General features: G+C 42.0%; 1 protein-coding gene and 1 long non-coding RNA gene across 3 annotated transcripts in view; one reads left to right on the top strand and one right to left on the bottom strand.

The window, feature by feature from the left end:
* Positions 1-18072, top strand: part of LOC104983942 — a 50151-nt gene extending 32079 nt beyond the window's left edge. Inside the window, exons 2-3 of the long non-coding RNA XR_824696.1 lie at positions 3243-3295; positions 17201-18072. This is a non-coding gene — a long non-coding RNA (uncharacterized LOC104983942). The remainder of the gene's footprint in view (positions 1-3242; positions 3296-17200) is intronic.
* On the bottom strand, positions 4510-14071 carry TP53INP1 (tumor protein p53 inducible nuclear protein 1). Of its 2 annotated transcripts, XM_010833487.1 has the most exons (4): positions 13811-14071; positions 12859-13219; positions 10397-10434; positions 9247-9315 (listed from the first exon to the last, which is right to left on the bottom strand). In XM_010833487.1, exons 1-3 carry the CDS (start codon positions 13920-13922, stop codon positions 10413-10415), a joined length of 495 nt encoding a protein of 164 aa, XP_010831789.1. In that variant the 5' UTR covers positions 13923-14071; the 3' UTR covers positions 9247-9315; positions 10397-10412. The 2 variants fall into 2 exon arrangements, with proteins under 2 accessions (XP_010831788.1, XP_010831789.1); XM_010833486.1 differs by lacking the exon at positions 10397-10434 and having other exon boundaries at positions 4510-9315.
* Positions 18073-19783: the final 1711 nt, after the last annotated feature.

Genomic DNA, 19783 nt, shown 5'->3' with positions numbered 1-19783 from the left:
ATAAATTTGCATGCTAAAGTATTTTAGACCTAAAATTAACCCAAAGACACAGAACTCAAGTCTTAATATAATTCTCAACTGCGTATCATCCATGGTCGATATGAAACAGAGGCAGAGCCACTAAAGGAAGGAAGGAGATCAAGATAGAAGGATGCGACAGGGAGCAGGGAGCAGTCACACTCTTCTCTGGCTGGTCACCTGAGACCAAGAAGGCACTTTGTGGCGGGTGGGCCAGTGCCTCTTATTTCCAGGGCAGCAACGGGAACCAGCCTTCAAGAGCTGTGCCTGGGATGTCTGCTCCCAAGGAAAGGGCCAGGGCTCCCAGCTTCTGGGGAGAGACAAGGAGGACTGGGATGTGGTCCCTGGAATTCCTGACAGCACAGTCTGCTCTGACTCCCTCTTCTGCCACCAGGGATTCTCAACTTCAGTTGCCTAAACATCACAGGGAGCTGGAAGAATCCAGATTCCTAGGCATCCTCTGGAGATTCCGATTTAGTAGGTCTGGAATAGAACCAAGAAGCTGAAAAACAGTTACTTAGTTTCATTGAAGTTGTGTTAAATACAAAAGGATGTACACAGTGAACAGTGTATCTTTCTCCAACCCTGGCTCCTAGAGCCCAGTTCTCCCCCACTCTTGCGTGATTTCCTTTTCTCACATTTCAAAAATGGCTCCTATCTGACGGGTGTGGCTACAGGTGGTCCACTGTCGCGGTTACATAGCAGTGCATCACACGCGTGCACCGGTTTATCCAGCCTACCGTCGGCGAGCCTTTGGGCTGTTTCTAGTTTCTGGCTGTTGGGAAAAAACGCTGAAAGGAAAATTCTGGGACGTGAGTCCTAATGCACAGAAGCACATGTTTCCGTATGGTCTGTGCCTGGAACGGAGCTACCAGGACACAGGGTGGTTGTGTCAAGAGTAGACCCACCTCCGCTTGTCATTGTCAGCATTGAATTTTTGCCAATCAAGTGAATATATAATTGTATTTCATTATGGTTTTAATTTGCATTCCCATCATAATTAATGAAGTTCAGCATCTAGACTCTCTCAGAGGGCTTGCCTGATTGTTCAGTCCATCCAGGAGACTCTTTTGACCTTAAAATCAGCCGATTAGGGACTTTATTACAAAGTCCCTTCACCTTTGCCATATTCTGTTGGTTAGAAGCAACCAGTGGTTCAGCCTTCACTGAAGGGGGAGGGATTACAGAAGCTCTGACCTTGCTCAGGGTCACCTTAGTATGTGTCTGTGTCGGGGGGTGTGAAACTGGCTCTCATTATCCACCATATATTCCGTTCACATGTCCAGTCCTAAATACACACAGAATGATAGAATTGCTAACTCATACCTTTGTGAGCCCAGATGACCACTTGGCTTATTTGTCTACTGTTCTTTTCATCTTAGCCTTATATTAATAGTACCCATTCAAAATGCTGATTTCCAGTTACTTAACCACACCTTCAGTGTGGTTATATTGTCATTTGTAATAGGTGCAATTGTAACTGGTTCCAAATTTGAGGTTCCTCCTTCACACACCCCGGTTGATTTTCGTCTTTTATTTTGTGGGGCTGCTGGGAGCACTACTGTGGTTTCTGAAAGCCAAAACTGTACAAAAGGGACACTCAAGAGAAACACTGCTCTTTCCTCATCCCAAGGAACCTGTCCCAGTTCCTCTCTCCGGCTTTTTTCTCTGCCCTCTGAAGGTCTAATAACTTCCCTGATGGTTCAGACAGTAAGGAGTCTGCCTGCAATGCAGGAGACCCAGGCTGATCCCTGGGTTGGGAAGAGCCCCTGGAGAAGGAAATGGCAACCTACTCCAGTATTCTTGCCTGGAGAATCCCATGGGCAGAGGAGCCTGGCAGCTGCAGTCCATGGGGTCACAAAGGGTCAGACATGACTGAGCAACTTCACCTTCTTTCTGAAGGTTTAGCTGCTGGTTTATTCTTCCTATATTTTGTACAAATGACCAGATACAGGTGTGTTTTCTTACATTCCCTTCTTTCTTGCATACAGAGTATCTTAAATACTCTTTTGCACTTTGCTTTTTTTCCACTTCAGAGCCTCAGAAATCATTCCAAATCAGTTCATAGATTTGATCTCATTTTTTAAAACCAATGAGCATTGACTTCCATTATGCAATGTACCACAAGATTTTCAACTATTCTCCTATGTGTAAACATTTAGGTTGTTCCTAGCATTTTGGATTTTACAGACAATGCCACAGTGACTAGTCTTTGGTCAGTATAAATTCAAACGGAGCTCGATAATCTTAGCAGATGTCAAACTGTGGAACCCTGACATCCCCATCCCTCACAAGCCCGTGTTGCTTCTGAGTTGCCTACGTTAGACTCCGTGCAGTCACTGCCCTTGAGATGTGATGGAGCTGCTGGATTCCCCTGACGTTCCAGTCCCCCTGAAGTAGGCCTACTAAAGACTCAACAATGACCCTCCACCTGCCCCTCTTGGGTAGGCGCTTTCATTTCATGCTGCTCCATCCCAAATCGACTTTCATGACCTTATTTTCATCTTTGGGGTCGCCCCTTTTCTTCACCCCTGCCCCCAATCTTTTCATCTCAGCTGAGTTTCAAAAGATAACAAAAATGTATCCTGCAGTAAGCTACCGTTCTACAATGCCGATCTTCCTCAAAGACCCTTCACACAGGAGTTATTCTTTGTGCTTCCTATTCAAGTATTCTGAATGTTACTGGCCTTTTTAAACTAGAGTTCCAGAGGAATTCCCTTGTGGTCCAGTGGTTAGGGGACTTCCCTGGTGGCTCAGATGGTAAAGAATCAGCATGCAATGCAGGAGACCTGGGTTTGATGCCTGGGTTGGGAAGATCCCCTGGAGAAGGGAAATAGCTACTCACTCCAGTATTCTTTGCCTGGAGAATTCCATGGACAGAGGAGCCTGATGGGCTGCAGTCCATGAGGTGGCTGAGTCACACATGACTGACGCTCCAGTGGTTAGGACTCGGTGCTGTCACTGCTGTGGCCCAAGTTCAATCCCTGGTTGAGAAACTAAGGTCCTGTAAGCTGTGCAGCATGGGAGAACAACAGAAACCAAAGCAAAACAACTGGAGTGCCACAGTGGGACATCGGTGGACCTCAGGGACACTGTCCTGCAACGTTTATATAAGACTGTGTCTGCATTTATCTGGGAGAGGAGCTATTAAGAATTCAACCAACCTTGCTTAAAAAAGGCTAAGAACCAGTATGTTAAATTCTGTATTTGTTTTTTTAACACAGATTGGCTGGAGGGAAAACGTTCTGGCTGGGATCATTCTTAAATTCATGTTCAGGTAAATGAGTATTCATTTTAGCTGAAAATTTTTAATTTATACAAGTTTTTTAAAAAAGTAAAGTATACAAATGGATAAGAAAGCTGTGGTACATATACACAATGGAGTATTACTCAGCCATTAAAAAGAATACATTTGAATCAGTTCTAATGAGGTGGATGAAACTGGAGCCTATTATACAGAGTGAAGTAAGCCAGAAGGAAAAACATAAATACAGTATACTAACACATATATATGGAATTTAGAAAGATGGTAACAATAACCCGGTGTACGAGACAGCAAAAGAGACACTGATGTATAGAACAGTCTTATGGACTCTGTGGGAGAGGGAGAGGGTGGGAAGATTTGGGAGAATGGCATTGAAACATGTAAAATATGTAAGAAACGAGTTGCCAGTCCAGGTTCGATGCACGATACTGGATGCTTGGGGCTAGTGCACTGGGACGACCCAGAGGGATGGTATGGGGAGGGAGGAGGGAGGAGGGTTCAGGATGGGGAACACATGTATACCTGTGGCGGATTCATTTTGATATTTGGCAAAACTAATACAATTATGTAAAGTTTAAAAATAAAATAAAATTAAAAAAAAAAAGTAAAGTATATATTAAATATATCTTTTGGACAAGTAAAACTAAAAAGCATTCATTTTAAGACAGCATATTAAAAAGCAGAGACATTACTTTGTCAGCAAAGGTCCGTCTAGTCAAGGCTGTGGTTTTTCCAGTAGTCATGTATGGATGTGAGACTTGGACTGTAAAGAAAGCTGAGCCCCGAAGAATTGATGGTTTTGAAGTGTGGTGTTGGAGAAGACTCTTGAGAGTCCCTTGGACTGCAAGGAGATCCAAGCAGTCCATCCTAAAGGAGATCAGTCCTGGGTGTTCACTGGAAGGACTGATGTTGAAGCTGAAACTCCAATACTTTGGCCACTTGATTCGAAGAGCTGACTCATTGGAAAAGACCCTGATGCTGAGAAAGACTGAAGGCAGGAGGAGAAGGGGACGACAGAGGATGAGGTGGTTGGATGGCATCACTGACTCAATGGACGTGGGTTTAGGTGGACTCCGGGAGTTGGTGATGGACAGGGAGGCCTGGTGTCCTGCAGTCCATGGGGTCGCAAAGAGTCAGACATGACTGAGTGACCGAATTGATTGATTAAGTAAGTTGTACCTAGTTTTAAGACTAATGACCATAAAGATAAAAGAATCTGACAAATGTGAAGGTAAAGGACATTTTATTTATTGACAGATTAAAAACTGTAACTCCAGGTAGTGCAAAATACACCACTGAACCCAATTCCAAAGAGCTGGTGTTGGTGCGCAATGTTTAAGCAACGCTACAATTATTTTTTGGCAAAGTGCTGTATTGTTTAGTCTGTGTATAAAACTGACCATCTATGAACCAATCAGTACAAAAATTTTCTATAAAAACAGAAAAAAAATTTAGACAGTGGCTCAAGAAAACAAGCTGCCATTTATGCATAGATTGATGTACAGTATATAACCTAACCAAATGTCCCTTTTAAGTTTTCAAGTTGTTGGAAAAAAAAACAAACTGTCCAGAAACACATCAAGAAGGCAGAGTACAACCTACAATACTCTTCAGTCTCTAGAACAGATGCCCTGCCCTTGAAAAGCAAATGTGTTCACAATTTTACTTGATGGAGGAAAAAAAAACACCAAAGCCACTTAAAATATTATAATACACACATTACTGATTAAGATTTCCAAACCTCTGGAGGAAAACACAAGCAAAACCACTCATACACACCAAGCTTGGAAACAGACACATCTAACCTCCCCAAGCACTGGTTTGGTTTTTAGAAGTCAACCTAGAAAACAAATACTAAAACTTCAGGCAAATACAGAGAAAAATTGGGCATTTAGCAATTACACAATTTAAAAAAATATTTTAAGAAAAACTGTCAGTGACGCACAAAACATTATCCACTTAAGCTGCCTTTCTTGGAATAGTAACTTCTCCTCCCACATAAAGGATACTGTTGCAGACAGAAAAAGATATCCTTATCTGTGTGCTTTCCAGGACTGCCTCCTCCACCCCAGACCACTGCAATTGGTGTCAAATTTCAAGTGAAATTGGTACATGGCAAGGCAGACACCACTATATTATGTAAGTTTTCTAAATAAAGCGTTTTATATAAAACTTTAAGCATTAAAATAAGTAGATAATGCCATTTATAATACATCAACAGGGCCGATGGCAGTGAAACCATCCATGATAGTGGCCCAACTCTTTAAAGAATTTAACCAGTATGTATGGGACTTATAGAATAAAGATAATTTTAAGGTAACATTACAAACATATGCTAGTATCTCCAGTACAAGGAGCAGTCTCTTAACTGATTCTAAAAACAAAGATTAATAATTGGAAACTCTTAAACTTTTTCCACTAAGCTATTTAAATTTAAATGTCTATCTTCTAGAGTCCTTTTTTTGTTTTGTTTCCAACTCAAAGAAGATGAGAAAAAGAAAGATACCCTTCTTTACTCTTTTTTCTTAAAAGAGTATATAAGACAATATATTTCTTTGAGGAAGAAGAGAAATAGCAAAGACACTCAGGTTCAATGAAGACACAAAGATTACAAACCAGTGTACTACACAGATTTGAGAAGCAAAAACATTAGGCAATGCTGAACGGCCCTCTGAAGTCTTAAGTAACTGTCACCTCACTAGAATCAGAGTGCTGACACAACAGAGAAGGTATGTAAACAGAACAGTTTGCATCAGAACTGGGGAATGCACAGGACAGCAATGTAAAAAGGCTCCCTGGAACCATAAGTAGTAAATCCAATCACTCTGCACCTTCTGCAAAAAATTCCCTCCCCTCCCCCCAACCCAACCATATAAATTCCCACAGAAGATAAATAATGGGTGGTTAATTTTCAACTTATGGTGCAGTACATAATCAAATTATTTGAGGAAGAAAAGTAATAAACATAAGATATACATCATAAAATGTTTTAAAAATGAAAAACACAAACTTTGAGAAACATGGTGCATTATAAAAACTAAGAAACTCATTCATGAAGCTGCTGTGTGCACCACATATTCCAGACTTTTCAGTTTAGAACCAGAGTGCTAAATTCAAAGGGGTTTTATTTCTCACTGCTGGAATTTTTAAGAAATATGCACTAAAGCACACTGTAAACCATTTATATTTACAACAGCAGAAATAATAATTAACTTATAATAAGCTGCATTTCAGCCCTGTTTCAAAGAATACTTAACAGGTCAATAGCACTCTCTGTTATTATTGGTCTTGTGAACTTGCACACAGTCGATCCCTCACACACGTGATGGCCAAGAACTGCATTAGGTGACCACTTTCTTCAGTTCTTACATGGGCCAGTTTAGACAGAAGCCTTGGACACTGATGCAGAAACCACCGTATGGTATCACAGATACGTGGTAGGCCTTACCCTGAAAAAACACTGAAAAGACGAAGTCAATTGTTTTCCAGGTACAAAGCATAAAAAACCTGGCTCGAATAAGGCAAACGAAAAGTCAGTAACTGATAGAGATGTAAATGTATTTAAGGTATCAGGAAATCTGAAAAAATAGTAGTTAAAGACCATTGCAGTTTTATATACAAATCTGTTCATGCTGCCAAACAAATTCTCATGGCTGAACTTCTGAAGCTCATGAGGACTAACAGCTTACATTTAGTATGTGAAAAAAAGAAACCCCCATGTATTCAGAGGCTTACACCTATGCTCAAGTTAGCAACATGCGGCCCTTTAACAGTCATGGTATAAAACACACACACCTTCATGAACACGCTATCTCCCAAGGCTGGTAAACACAAATAGTAACAAAACAACTTCTAGCTCAGTCTGACAAAACTTAACAGACTTGGCCCCTAATGAGGAAAACAAATAAATAAAGGGGTAGTCGAAATGGAAGGGGACTAAGGTGAGAAGGGAGATCTAGACCCTTGTTCTGGAGAGACATTCCTGGCCCTTCAGCACAGCCAGTAGTGGAGGAACAACCTACCACCCCCGTCTAACTAAGCTATGTGACCTCTTCCGACTCCACACATCCCAATCTGGTCAGAAAAGAGGCAGCTCTTCACTGCAAAGTCTCCCATGGTTCCCTGCACCCAACTGCTACAGGGTTACTGAATAAAACAGTACTTCACACTATATGCTGCTTTTTCCTTGACAACACTGTCTAGTCATGTACTCAATTAGGATTGCAGAGGAGAATGGAAAAATAAGCTATTTGATTATGAAGGTGATAGTATTATTGCTCTGTCAGTAGAATGTGCTTTGGATTGTAAATGTGTTTAACTTAATTTCAGAGGAAACTGGTCAGAGTGCAGATGGCTCAGCAAAACCCATCACAACTGCGAAAAAATAAAGTGACTGGCTAGAGCTAAAGAAATAGGTTTTCTCTGCGTTCGTTGAGCTAACTGGCCTCGGTGTGACTTGAACCCTGCACCCTGGCCTCATGAGCACCAACACTCTGAAGAGGAGTTGTGGCCGAAGAGCTACCCTGGCCCTGCCCCTTCACTAGACTCGGCAGAGAGGCCCTTGGAATTTCACACGAGGATCAGTTCAGGACAGCCCCACTTCAAATCAGTACCCGGTCCTCACGACTGGGAGGGAGGTACGTGTTACTACTCCCTCCTGGGTGGAGGTACCAAAGGCCAAAGTGGTTAAGGAATTTGCCTGAAGCCCAAATTAAAAATATATATATAAACTCAAGGAAAAACTCAACCTGTCACTCTTCATTTAGATGCTACGAATAGACGTCACCAGGAATCCCCTTTACCGCTGCTTGCCAGCTGGCGGAACAGACTCCATAGCAGAAGATCTATCACTGTATCAGAAATACAAAGCCTCTCTCTTTTCCCCTGGGCAGATATGAATAGGAAGCCACTAGAATACAGGACACGTACTTCTGAATTTACAGCTGATGTGAGGTGGCAAGTAGGCAGAGCTGGCAGGAAAGAATCCAAACATTGGACCAATGGATTACTTACAGATACACATTTCCCCAAATACAATTTCACAGGTCGAATTGAATCCCTCTGCACATGAGACGGGCACTGTTATCCCACGACGCCGTAATGTCTGTACCACGTTACACGGTCACATCGGAATTATTGAATGCACTGTTCACTAACACTTAATGTACCTGAATTCCAAAATGAACTGCATGGCTAATCTGGGAATTAAAAACCCCATACACACAGAAATATATCAAGTTTTCTTCCAAAAGAAAGTTCAGCCATAATTCCATTTTATCTGTGGCAACCACATCACCTGTTAATGCTCATGTTAGTGTGTAAAAATATATTCATTATATACAGAAAAGATTATCAAGTACTGGTCAATAAAGTGTATGGCTGACCCTGAGAATAAATTTCTGCTTACTCAAAAGACTGATTAATACCAAATAAAATGAAATAGAAAGATGCCTATTCTCGTACTTGGGAAGAAACATCTTTAAATTGCTAATTCATGTACATCTTAATAGCTTTAAAGACCTTCCCAAACACTAACTGTATTGATATGTTTCCAAAAATATTCTGAAAAAATTTTTACAAAAAAAGCAAATGTTAAGAGCAAGGCATTACTTTATACCCAGCATATAACTCTGGTTTTCAAGATAGTGTCTAAACACACCAATAAAACTATGTGATTGGTCATCTGTTGGCTGTAAAGAGACAGCATCTTCACCGTCCATACATGCACATGCCCACACATATGCACAAACTATGAGAAACCAACCGAACACACTTCAGATTCTTAGTAATTGTACTGACGTGGGCAGGGCTGATGGACAGCCCAGCCGCTGTGCTTGACTTGCCGAGAGTGGCAATCTCTGGTAAGATTTTGGCGACGAAGGCTATTTCTGTTCAGAGACTGTCTTTCACTGTGTTCTTTAATCCACTGGGAAGGGCGAAAGCTCTTGGGTTGTTCCAGAAAAGCTGTATGAGCAGCGAGAGCTGCAACATAGCAATGAATGTGCTGCCCCATTTCATTCTCGGCTTCCACTCTGAAACAGAAAAAATTGGGCATGTATTACATAACATAGTATGTTATCGATGAAACTGAAAAAGCTACTTGGCAATTCAGTTTGCCACACTCATTTGTTTATGGTTGAATGAGAGCTCAGTATCTCATGGCTGTCAGACAAGTTTTTATTTTGTGACCACACTGACTGATAATGGTAGAAAGAAGCAGCCAACTTTCAATTGAAATATGTGATAGAATCCACCCAGAGGTGGTAAATTAAGTGAACTGTAGGTTTTAAAAAAATGCTTTACACTTTGAGTGAATTTCAGTTACACACCAAACACATTTATACATGTAGTTTGATTCTCACTATAACCTTAAAAGAAAACTATTTTAATTCCTAAATTTTACTGATCAGAAAACTCAGGCTCAGAGAGGTTAAGGTTAAGGTCACAAATATTAACTGACTCAACCAAGAATGTAACAAAAGTCCCACTCCAAGGTTTGGTTATGAGGCACTGTGCCAACAGCAGCTTCACAGACTCTGTGTGTCTATAAGCAAAATGTTCTAGGAAAACAAGTTTTAAGTCTGAATTTAATAGAAATATGCATAAGGAAATTCTACTCATCTAAAAATAAATTTGTCTTGGTAAGATATCTGCTTATTACAAAACATAATTCTTAAGTTTTAAATTTATATCACAACAGGTACACTTTGGAATGGCATTTGCAGAGCAATATTATAAAGACCCTTGGAGAACACATAATCTTAATATATGGCTACAAACCATGTAATTACTGTTTTCTATATTAAAAGCTAATCAGATAGTTCTAAACTACATTAACACGTAATGAAGAACTTTAAGATTTTTAAGGGTTATTTTACACAGGAAGGCAGTTATATATTCTGCCTACAACTGCTAGAGGAAAACACAGTTACATTTTTAATATATTATTTTTATTAAATAGTAGAGTTAAAGCTGGTCACATTAAGAAACTAACAGAAAGCAGTTAAAATAAAACAAAGACAGTGGTTTTTAAAAGCTGGATGCCTTGAGTCCTTTGCCTTCCTGCTCAGACTGATAACACATATCACACAGTCTCAAATGAAATATACTTACTCTGTGCCAATGAGTCTTATAAGCAGCTTTTCCTGGCCCTACAAATGTTAAATGGTGAACTATTAAATCACTAGTAAAGTTGAAAATGCTATTTAATTTTACTATTAGGATGTGGTCAACTTTTCTTTATTAAAACTGGGTTACTACGGGTCATTAAAGGAACATGTATTACTTAAGATTATGATAGCATATAAACCTTCACATACAATATTTTATAAAGGCTAAAATGCAATGAAGTACATACTCTGAAGCCTTCTTTAATTGTTAAGCACCTTACTTTTATGTGCTTTATGGTAATCTCTTCAAGGATATACAGGATGGGAACAATCTTAACTTTCAAAAAGCATACAATATATTTCTTGCTCAGAAAATACAGATATTTACTACATAGCCATCTTCCCAATTTTGGTGACATCTGATTTCTATCTTGATTTACTGGGCCTTTCTTATAAAAATTTAAAATCCAAATATAAAGATGTTAAAATTTTTTAGTTATTATAAAACTGTAATAATTTACAGTACTTTCTTATGTTCAGAAAGAATTCATATAAATTTAGGTATGTCCATTTGATCCTTTATTTATAATTAGCTACCTAAGTGTTATATCAAAACATATAACAATATACAGTGACAAACAAGATATAAAAAATGAACATTCTCACTGCATCAAAACTACAAACACTTAACCAGGTTCAGTGCAAGGTCCTGAACTGGATCCTGGTTTGGACAAACTAGATGAAGTGTTCTGGGCTTTCCTGGGCAAATCTCAGTGTGGTCTGTATAGTTCACAAAGTAAAATTTTACTGGGGAGAAAAAAAAAGGTAGCGCACACTGCCGAAGGAAGCAGATTATAAACAGTACCTATAGCTTGATCCCATTTGGGTTTAAAATGGTGTTATAGATCCATGCATGGGCACATCCAGAAAGTACCACCTGGAAGGATATGCCCTGGAGTCTTGACGGTATTCATCTCTCAGTAGTGAGAAAAACGTCATTTAAAATTTAAAACTTTTTGCCCTTTCTAATTTTCTGCAGTGCATACGGACTGCTTCTGTTGTCTATGAAGCTGCTAAATATACATATGTAAATACACATACTTTAAATATTGAAAACGTAAATATACAAATGCTAGTAATTTAAAGTGGCTATTAATCACACTAAATTCTCGAGTGGAACTCCTCAGAGATCAAAATAAAGTTAGAAGAATTTCTAAGAACTGAAGAAATTAACTTGAATCAACTGTTAAACAATTAAATTAATTAAACCATCTCAAAAAATTGTATTTTAAATTTATGTTGGAAAAAAAAAAATTTCTGTTGGAATGCCTGAAACATTAACCTCTTGATAAATTTATAATATGGAATAAAGTGCCAAAGTAACATTTCCCATCAAAGATCCAACTTAATACAAAGCGTGGGTAACTATATAAGCAAATGTTTTTCAGTCTGGTACAAGTGTATGTTTATCTTCATTCAAGAACATCTACAATATTGACAGTTTAAAGTGCAGCAAACTCTGGTAAAGTTATCAGATTAATGAGCTGCCTGGGCTTTGTTTATATTTGGCAAACAGGAAATGGAAGGACATACGCATACAGTGGCCTGGTTAGTAAAGTCAGAGCCTGGACACTGAAAAAGCGGCCCTCTGGGTGGCCTCACTGAACTATAGGAACACTGTGGGCGGCTCCAAAATCCAGGTCACCTGTCCCCTTGACAGGTATAAAGGGAATTAAGTCAGTGCCAGTATCCTACAAATACCTTAATACCCGAAGGGACCTCCCACCAACGTGCATCACAGACCAGCTGGACTTTGAGCCACTGAACGCAGCCACGGGCTTTGTTTTAGTGGGTGGGAACAATCTTGAATATAGTCCCTGGATAAAGGCCACAGACTTGTGAGTTTGTTCTGGAACGGATTACTGACTAGACACCCTCCCTGAACTGTTTCAGAAGCTCAACCCATCTGCCATCCAAGCAGAGCCTTTCAGACCACTTGGGACACCCATATAACCACAAAACAGTATTTGGATATGAAAGCTTCCCTCTGCAAGGCAGAAAAGAACTCTCTGAGAAAAATGCTTTGCTAAATCTGCCGTTTTATTTACCTCATGCTTCAGATTCCTCGGGTTTTCAAGGCTAAGCACCATCTGATGTGACTTAGTTAGGACTACTTCGAAGATCGTGAGATTTTAAGATATACCATTCCTGTCAAATTTGATACCCCAAATAATCCAGCCTATAAAGTGCCAGAGTTATATTCTAAGATACTTAGCAGAAATGCCAGTCTTTTCTTTCCATTCAGTAGCAGAATATCACAAATGAGACAGCTCTCCATTACATAACTGGGGCCATGCTAGAACTAATTTTTTTGAAAATCTCAAATGAGTTCATCTTTTCATACCATTACCCGCCTTATACACTAGGCACATACTTTCACGAATGTCTGTGGAGACAGTGACGTACCTGGGACTGCCTGGGTTATGAAACTCCTCAGTCCCACAGTGGGCCTCGCTGAGGCGGGGGCAGGGCTCGTGCACAGCATAGACGGACATGCTGGGGTGTTCAATGAGAAGGTTTTCCATAGGACTGGTCTCCACCTTGATAGTGGTTAATCCACCTGCAGTAAAACATGGGGGAGGGGTGATAAACCAGCTCTCCTCCATAGGACAGGACTCAAACTGGAGGAAGCAGGAGTCACTCGTGTCAGCCAAGCACTCGAGAGATGCAGGGAGACAGGAAAAGACTGAAGGGCGCTCGGGAGGTGACTCTTCACTGATGTCTTCTTCCTCTTCATCCTCTGCTGCTGAGAAACCCGTGCAAGTGTCTAGATGGCAGTCCACACACGTTGTTGAAGTCCCGCGGGGTATGAGTAACACATTGAGATCACATCAGAGCACAGAAAAAGAAGAGATGATGCTGTTAGCTGATGCTCACAGTCCTCCCTTTATTTAGATCAGACACAAAACCATTCATATTCACTCACAATGATCATAAAATAATTTCTGAGCACCTAGTGTGCGTGTGTGTGCATGTGTGTGTGTGTTAGGGGGCGGTGTGTATCATTGTATGTGATGGATTATGTTGGTTTGGCAGAACAGTTTTTAAGGCTGGTCTCTATTTTGCTGAGTAAACACATAATGCACCAAATGGGTTACTGCTGGTAGAGGATGGGGGTTTCCTATAAAAGTGCCTCTGGCTGGATCAGGGTGTAAGAGCTGCCATACTGGAGAGGCTGACCTCAGTGTCACTGACCTGATCATCTGGCACAGAATGCTTCCTACAATTTTTTTAGACAAATTCTTGTTTATTAACTTTTAAGGCTTAAAAACCTTCAGTTATTGGTTTACTTATGCAAAAACTCAATAAAAGAGTTTCCACTTTTGCTGTGATGATTAACGGCTAAGAATATCCTTACCTATGAAGTCAACAAGAATCCACTCATCATCTTCTTTCTCACTAAATTCTGGTTCTTGGTTTGAAGAAGTATTGACTTCACCCACAAACATTTTATTCAATCTCTGGAACATTGTTAAGGCAAGATTGAGACTTTGGCTGGATGTCTTTGTAGCTGAGATTTCCAAAACCTGTCTTCGGTCAGCCTGATGCCGCTGACAGGGGATTAAAGTGCACAAGGTGCTTATTCAACTTAGGTGAGAAGCAGGAAGAGCCATCAGCCCTAAAATAAAACAGTAAAAAGGTCATTTCAGATCAGCACGTGTTTATGTAACATGCACATCCCCTCACACCTACAGAAAGGCACAGGCCTTACCTGCAGCGCGGCCCTTCCCTTCTTTCAGACACAAGAACGCAGAATCTCTTTTTACAAATATTAATGGAGTACTCAAACGCAACCTGTACATCTCTCAAAATGCGCAATGGAAGGGGTTGGTTCTTTTTTCACTTCTGTGCTTTTATAATAAGGGATATAAAAGTATATCCCTGGGTAACATATTTCAACTGAAACACTACTTTTCTATAAGTAGAGTGAAAGCTAGGTTTTCATGGTCAGCTGGTCAGAAGCTGCCAACTGATCCTAGCACTCCTCCTGGGTGCGTGTCCACTACCACGCCAAGCCCTCCCCTTTCCCTGGCCCCCTTTCTCTCCTGCTCTATTCTTGTGTATGATTGTAAGCACACCTAATTCCATTAAAATCTCTAACTACAGCACACTTTGACCTTCAAAACCATTCCTACAGCTGGCATGGAAAAAGTCACACTGCAGAGAACTCAGGTGGCCCAGCAACCAGAACCGAAAAGCACCACTGTGGCTGGGTTCAAAGGTGGCTTGTCTCCTACTAGTGTGAGGAAGTCACACTACTCCAAGGGTTCTACCCCATGGAGTTCGGGTGAGTTCTAATGAGGAACTCCAGCCTCGCCTGGTCTTATTCCAGAGGTCCAGATTTATATACGCATTTCTGCCTGGTTACCTGATGGGCAGACCAAACCTAACAAATTGCAAGATCTTTCATTTTCCCCACAAACATACTCAGGCTCGCTGCCCGTCGCCCCCCTTCTCAGGAAGGAGAGGCAGCAGTTACTCAGGCCAAACGCTTAGCCCTCATCCTAAACTCCCTTTCATCCACACCCCCGCACCCCTCACCCAAACTGGCAGCACATCCTGTGGACTCTAGCCGCACACATGGCTGGAATCCACCTACTTCTCTCCACCACTCTCACTCTACTTGAAGCCAACTGGTCTGACTTTGCCAATCACCACCTCCTAGATGGCTTCCCTGATCCTACTCTTGTCCAATGAGATAGTGCAGACAACCTACTTAGCAAGGCACTTGGGACAGAGTTCTCAGTCAGTGTCAACTATTCTGCAAGTATTTGCTGAGCACCTATTATGCATCAGGCCTAGTGCTCAGGGCAGGAGAGACAGCAGCAGACAAGGCCCTCCCACAGCAAGCCCACCAACCCAGTGTGATGAGTATCACGTGAGGAGAAGTACAGGGGTCACAGAAGGACACATGCAATCATGACCTTCATTGTGAATGGTTGAGAAGCTCAAGAATGGACGAAGTAGAAACAATGCTGTGGAAACGTGCAGATGAGTGAGAATGTGGCTTCCATATGACTCAAGATCTAGGTGGACAGTCTTGACAGCAGGCTTAGGGGTATGTGGGGACTGGATCCTGCAGGGCATCGTGCGCCAGAAGTGACGGGGAGGGAAAAAGTCAAGGATGCCCTAGGTTTTTGGCCTGGCCAACGGCGGGATGGGGGCGGGGCGGGGGGGGGGGGGCGGGGGAGGGAGTTGGTAGGTTCAGTGGAAGAGGAACACAGCAGAGGTGTAGGCCATGTGCTCTGGACACGAGGAACTGGGGAAGCTGGTGAGTCCTGGGATGTCTGCAGGAGCTGAATCTAGGGCTCTGCAGTCCAAGAGCATGGTGTCTGCTGAGGGCACAGATCTGGGAGTTACCAACACAAAGGGGGTGACAGGAACCATAAGAACCGTAAGAGTGGAGGAGATCACCCAGAGAGCATCAGCCCTGAATCCCTAACTTCACACTCTGGATATTTCATTTTCAAAACAATCATCCTTAGCTAAAAATGATGTGGTTCACATCTGTTGGTGATGAGACTCCTGGTTCAATTCCTTATGTGTGCACTGGACTGCTACAACTGTTCGGCAGGCTACTACTCGTATAGTACTACAAATATGTGTTTAAATAAATGACATTTGAATAGTTCTGTGGTCACAATCTGTCATCCTCAGCCATTAATTATGAAAAACGGGTAAACAGGAAGTGTCACTTGCATAACCAGTCTTCCTAAAACCCTTCTGGAAAGCAGTATGGCCAATCACGTAGTCTGGAGCTCGAGGATGAGAATGCAAAGTAAGCTTTATGTTGCATGTAAGAGAATTTACAAGAGCAGTGGACTGTGTAGTTGGCTAGACTTGATTACCCCAAAAGATGAGCTATCCCAGGGCTGCTGTGCACGTAAAAGTTTTGAACATATGAGCTAGGCGGGAGAAAGGATACTTTTAATCTTTCCCCCATCTCTCTTAAATTATTGGCCCCAAGTACAGTTCTGGGTCTGCTGACCTAGTTGGATGAATTCTCCAGAGTGCCCGGCTGGACTCAGGCCCTGCACCAGCGAGAGCTGCTAGGTGGGGAGGGAACACCCCACGGGAACCCTAGCTCTTCATGAATATGCCTCTATCCCCCAACTGTGGTGCCACATGTGGTCAGTCACTGAGGCCCAGGCCAGTGAAGTGGCAGCTGCAAGGCAGCAGTCATGCCAGGGCCACTGTGCTTGGGCAGCTGCAGGTTCCAAACTGCCCCCTCTTCCGTAACGTGGAAGCCAGCCTAGGCTTGGAGCACACGCGGCTCTGCCACGGGAAGGGCGTCTCTGGAGGAGCGTCCCCCAGGACCACACGAGTCAAGCCTCTTTGGGTTTCCTAAAGTGAGGCTGGTCTGACTTTGCCAAGTTCCTTCGGCCCCGCTTTCTGTAGCTGTCGCAGAGGACAAGGAGCTGCTGGAGAGACCCCAGTACGCTGACACTGTTCAGGGAGGTGGCCTCTGGGAACATCAGGTGAACGATTATTTGAAATGCAATTAGACTGAAAAACTAAACAAAAAATTATTTGGCTGCATCACACAGCATGTGGGATCTAAGGGATCTTAGATCCCCAACCAGGGATCAAACCCACGCTCTCTGCAGTGGAAGCTCAGAGTCTTAACCACTGGACTGTCAGGGAATTCCCTGGGAAAATTTTAAATCTTATTTAATTCGGGATATAGTAGGTTAAATAAGATATATTAACAAAATTAGTTTCACCTGTTTCTTTTTCCTTCTTTAAGGTGGCTACTTAAAAATCCAAACCTCCATACAGAGCCCACACTGAATATTGGACACTGCTGCTCTAATGTCTTGATGGCCTATCTTCCCACTGACCAGACTGTCCCTACAAGGTCACTGCTGCTCTTCATCTTGGCTTCAGCCCAAGGATGGAGGCTCTCCTTGGGGCTGATCCTGTGCAGCTAAAGGCAAAGCAGAACTTCAGACTGTACTCCTCAGCAGGTAACAGACTTTGATATTCACAACTCTAGGACAAAGATAAAACTAAGGTGAAAATTCCAGAGAAAACAAGTGTCCTAAGAGGACAAATTTACAAATACAGCTCTGGAATTTAGCCAAGAGGCAGAGGGATGACGGCAAGGCGGGAGGCGCTGCTGTTGTCCCCGCACCTGCCAGCCTGGCTGTCTCACCTGCTGGAGAAAAGAAACGAAGTGTCTGCACCCCAGCACTTCACAGAGGCAGCTGCAGCCTCTTCCACTTGGCTCTAAATACCTCCATTCCCTCCCTTCATTATAAAATGAACTAAACCACATTACAGAAAGTTTAGAAAATAAATAAGGAAACTGTTATTCCGTACTTTACTGCAATCATTGTTAGTACATTGTGCATTTTCTTCTACTGACAGTTTCTTTTTTATCAAAATTGTAGGCCAATGCACGCACAATTTTGTATCCTGCTTTGTTACTTAACATTTTATTATCAATATTTTTCATATGACATGAGTAGAAATGCTCTGTGAGCAGAGAAAGGTGGCTGAGTTTAATACTCAAGGGGTAAAGCATTCTAGTTTGAGAACTTAGAAAAGGAATTACTGGGCTGGGAAGAGTTTGTCGGTATGATTTATTTTCTCATTTTTGAGACAGGCAACCAACCTTGAGGCCATGCGGCTCTGGAGTTAGCCTGCTCGGTTTGAAATCTTGACTTTGCTCCTCAGAACTTGTGTGTATTTAGGATATACAGTAACTTCTCAGTGCCTCGGTTTTCTCATCCCTAAAATGGGGAGATAGGGCCAACATGAGGAATAAGTGTGTATCACTTAGAAGCAGGCACACAGCAGGCACCCAGTAAATATAAACCCCAAATGCACTTCAAACCAGGTGTATGACTGTGAGCAAGTCACTTAGCATCTTTGGGTCTGAGTGTCTTTATTGGCAAAATGTTCCTATAGTCATCAGAGCTGTGATTTACTCAATGTTTATTGTATGCGACAGATTTGAGGCACTTATTTGTCCCATTTGATTAATAATAAAACTGAGGCTCAGAAATTAAGTAACTTGCTCAAAAGTGACGGAGCTGTTCAGGGGTGGGGCCCACGTTGGAACAAAGTCTCTCTGGTTCCAGGACCTTGCGCCCTTGCCCCCCACCCCCAGGGCGGAATGTCTCAGGCTCCTTCCAGCCTCAACTCTGGCTCTATGAATTTTGGAGAACTGCACTTTTCAGTTGGTTTTGGCTGCCAGTAGGCGGCTCCAAAAACATTTTAAATTAAAAAAAAAAAAACACCACAACTTTGATGATTTAACTCCTAACTATGTGTACAGTTGTGGCTTCTTGATAGTTTCGAAATATCAGGTGGCCAAACTAACACATCATCATCAAAAAGCAGCTCAAAATGATCTCTTTATCCCACCCTCTCTCACTAGTTCAGAAGAATAAACGTGCTGATTCAAGTAATTTTACATCAATTTTAAACTGTAGAAAAACCAAGCCAAGAAAGTTGTCTTCGCTTGTTCCACTCTATCCAGCCTACTCAACCAGCTACAAGGAGGTTATTCTCCCCAGGATCCACCAGGTTGGCTCTGAAGCCTTGAATGACAGTGAACAAAGACAGCAATAAATGGTAATTCACAGCCTGTTAACCCTGAAGTTTGAAAGTGGGACCATTCCCAAGAGAACTATGAGCAATCGATGAAGCATTCACAGAAAAGAACAAAAGATAAAGATACAAAAACAAACCAGACCTTAGTCATAGAAATTAGCAAGGTCCTGGTTCCAGGCTGGAACCTTCGAAAATTATGCTGCCAGTTAAAAGCAAAAGCTTCCTAGTGCTTTTTGCATCTGCAGTGAAAAAGATATTTCAGTTACCAAGCAAGTGATTTCCAGATCTTGGGGCTCCTCATTATTACCTCTGTTCAACAACCCCAGGGGACACTTTCCACCCTTTCTCAAAACTACTTTGTCCTCAGAAAGGGTTCTTGTCTCAATGACAGAAAGGGGGAGAGGCCCTCCTCCTTAATCTCCTTGAAATTGGAATTAACCAGGAGACAATGATTAGATGTAATTAGGAAATGCAATTTCACACACACACACACACACACACACACACACACACACACACACTCCCTATCCCTACAGAAAACTCTTCTTCAACTTAAAACACCATTTCCTTCTACCTGGCTGTGTGGTCTTAAGTTAAGTCCATATCTCTGGGCCCTCAGGTTTCCTATCTGTAATACAGCCTAACTTCACAGGATTATTGTGGGAATCGAGTTAATGCACGTAAAATCCTCACCGAGTCTGTGGCCCACGCTAAGCACCCAATGAGCGTGCGTGATCAAAATGATGAGGATTTTAACTACGATGGGAGA

Source organism: Bison bison, unplaced genomic scaffold (genome assembly GCF_000754665.1).
Source record: "Bison bison bison isolate TAMUID 2011002044 unplaced genomic scaffold, Bison_UMD1.0 scf7180017863702, whole genome shotgun sequence".
In the NCBI taxonomy this organism is placed as follows: Eukaryota; Metazoa; Chordata; class Mammalia; order Artiodactyla; family Bovidae; genus Bison; species Bison bison.
Note: the sequence above shows the minus strand (reverse complement) of the source record. Positions and strands in the feature narration are given on the sequence as shown.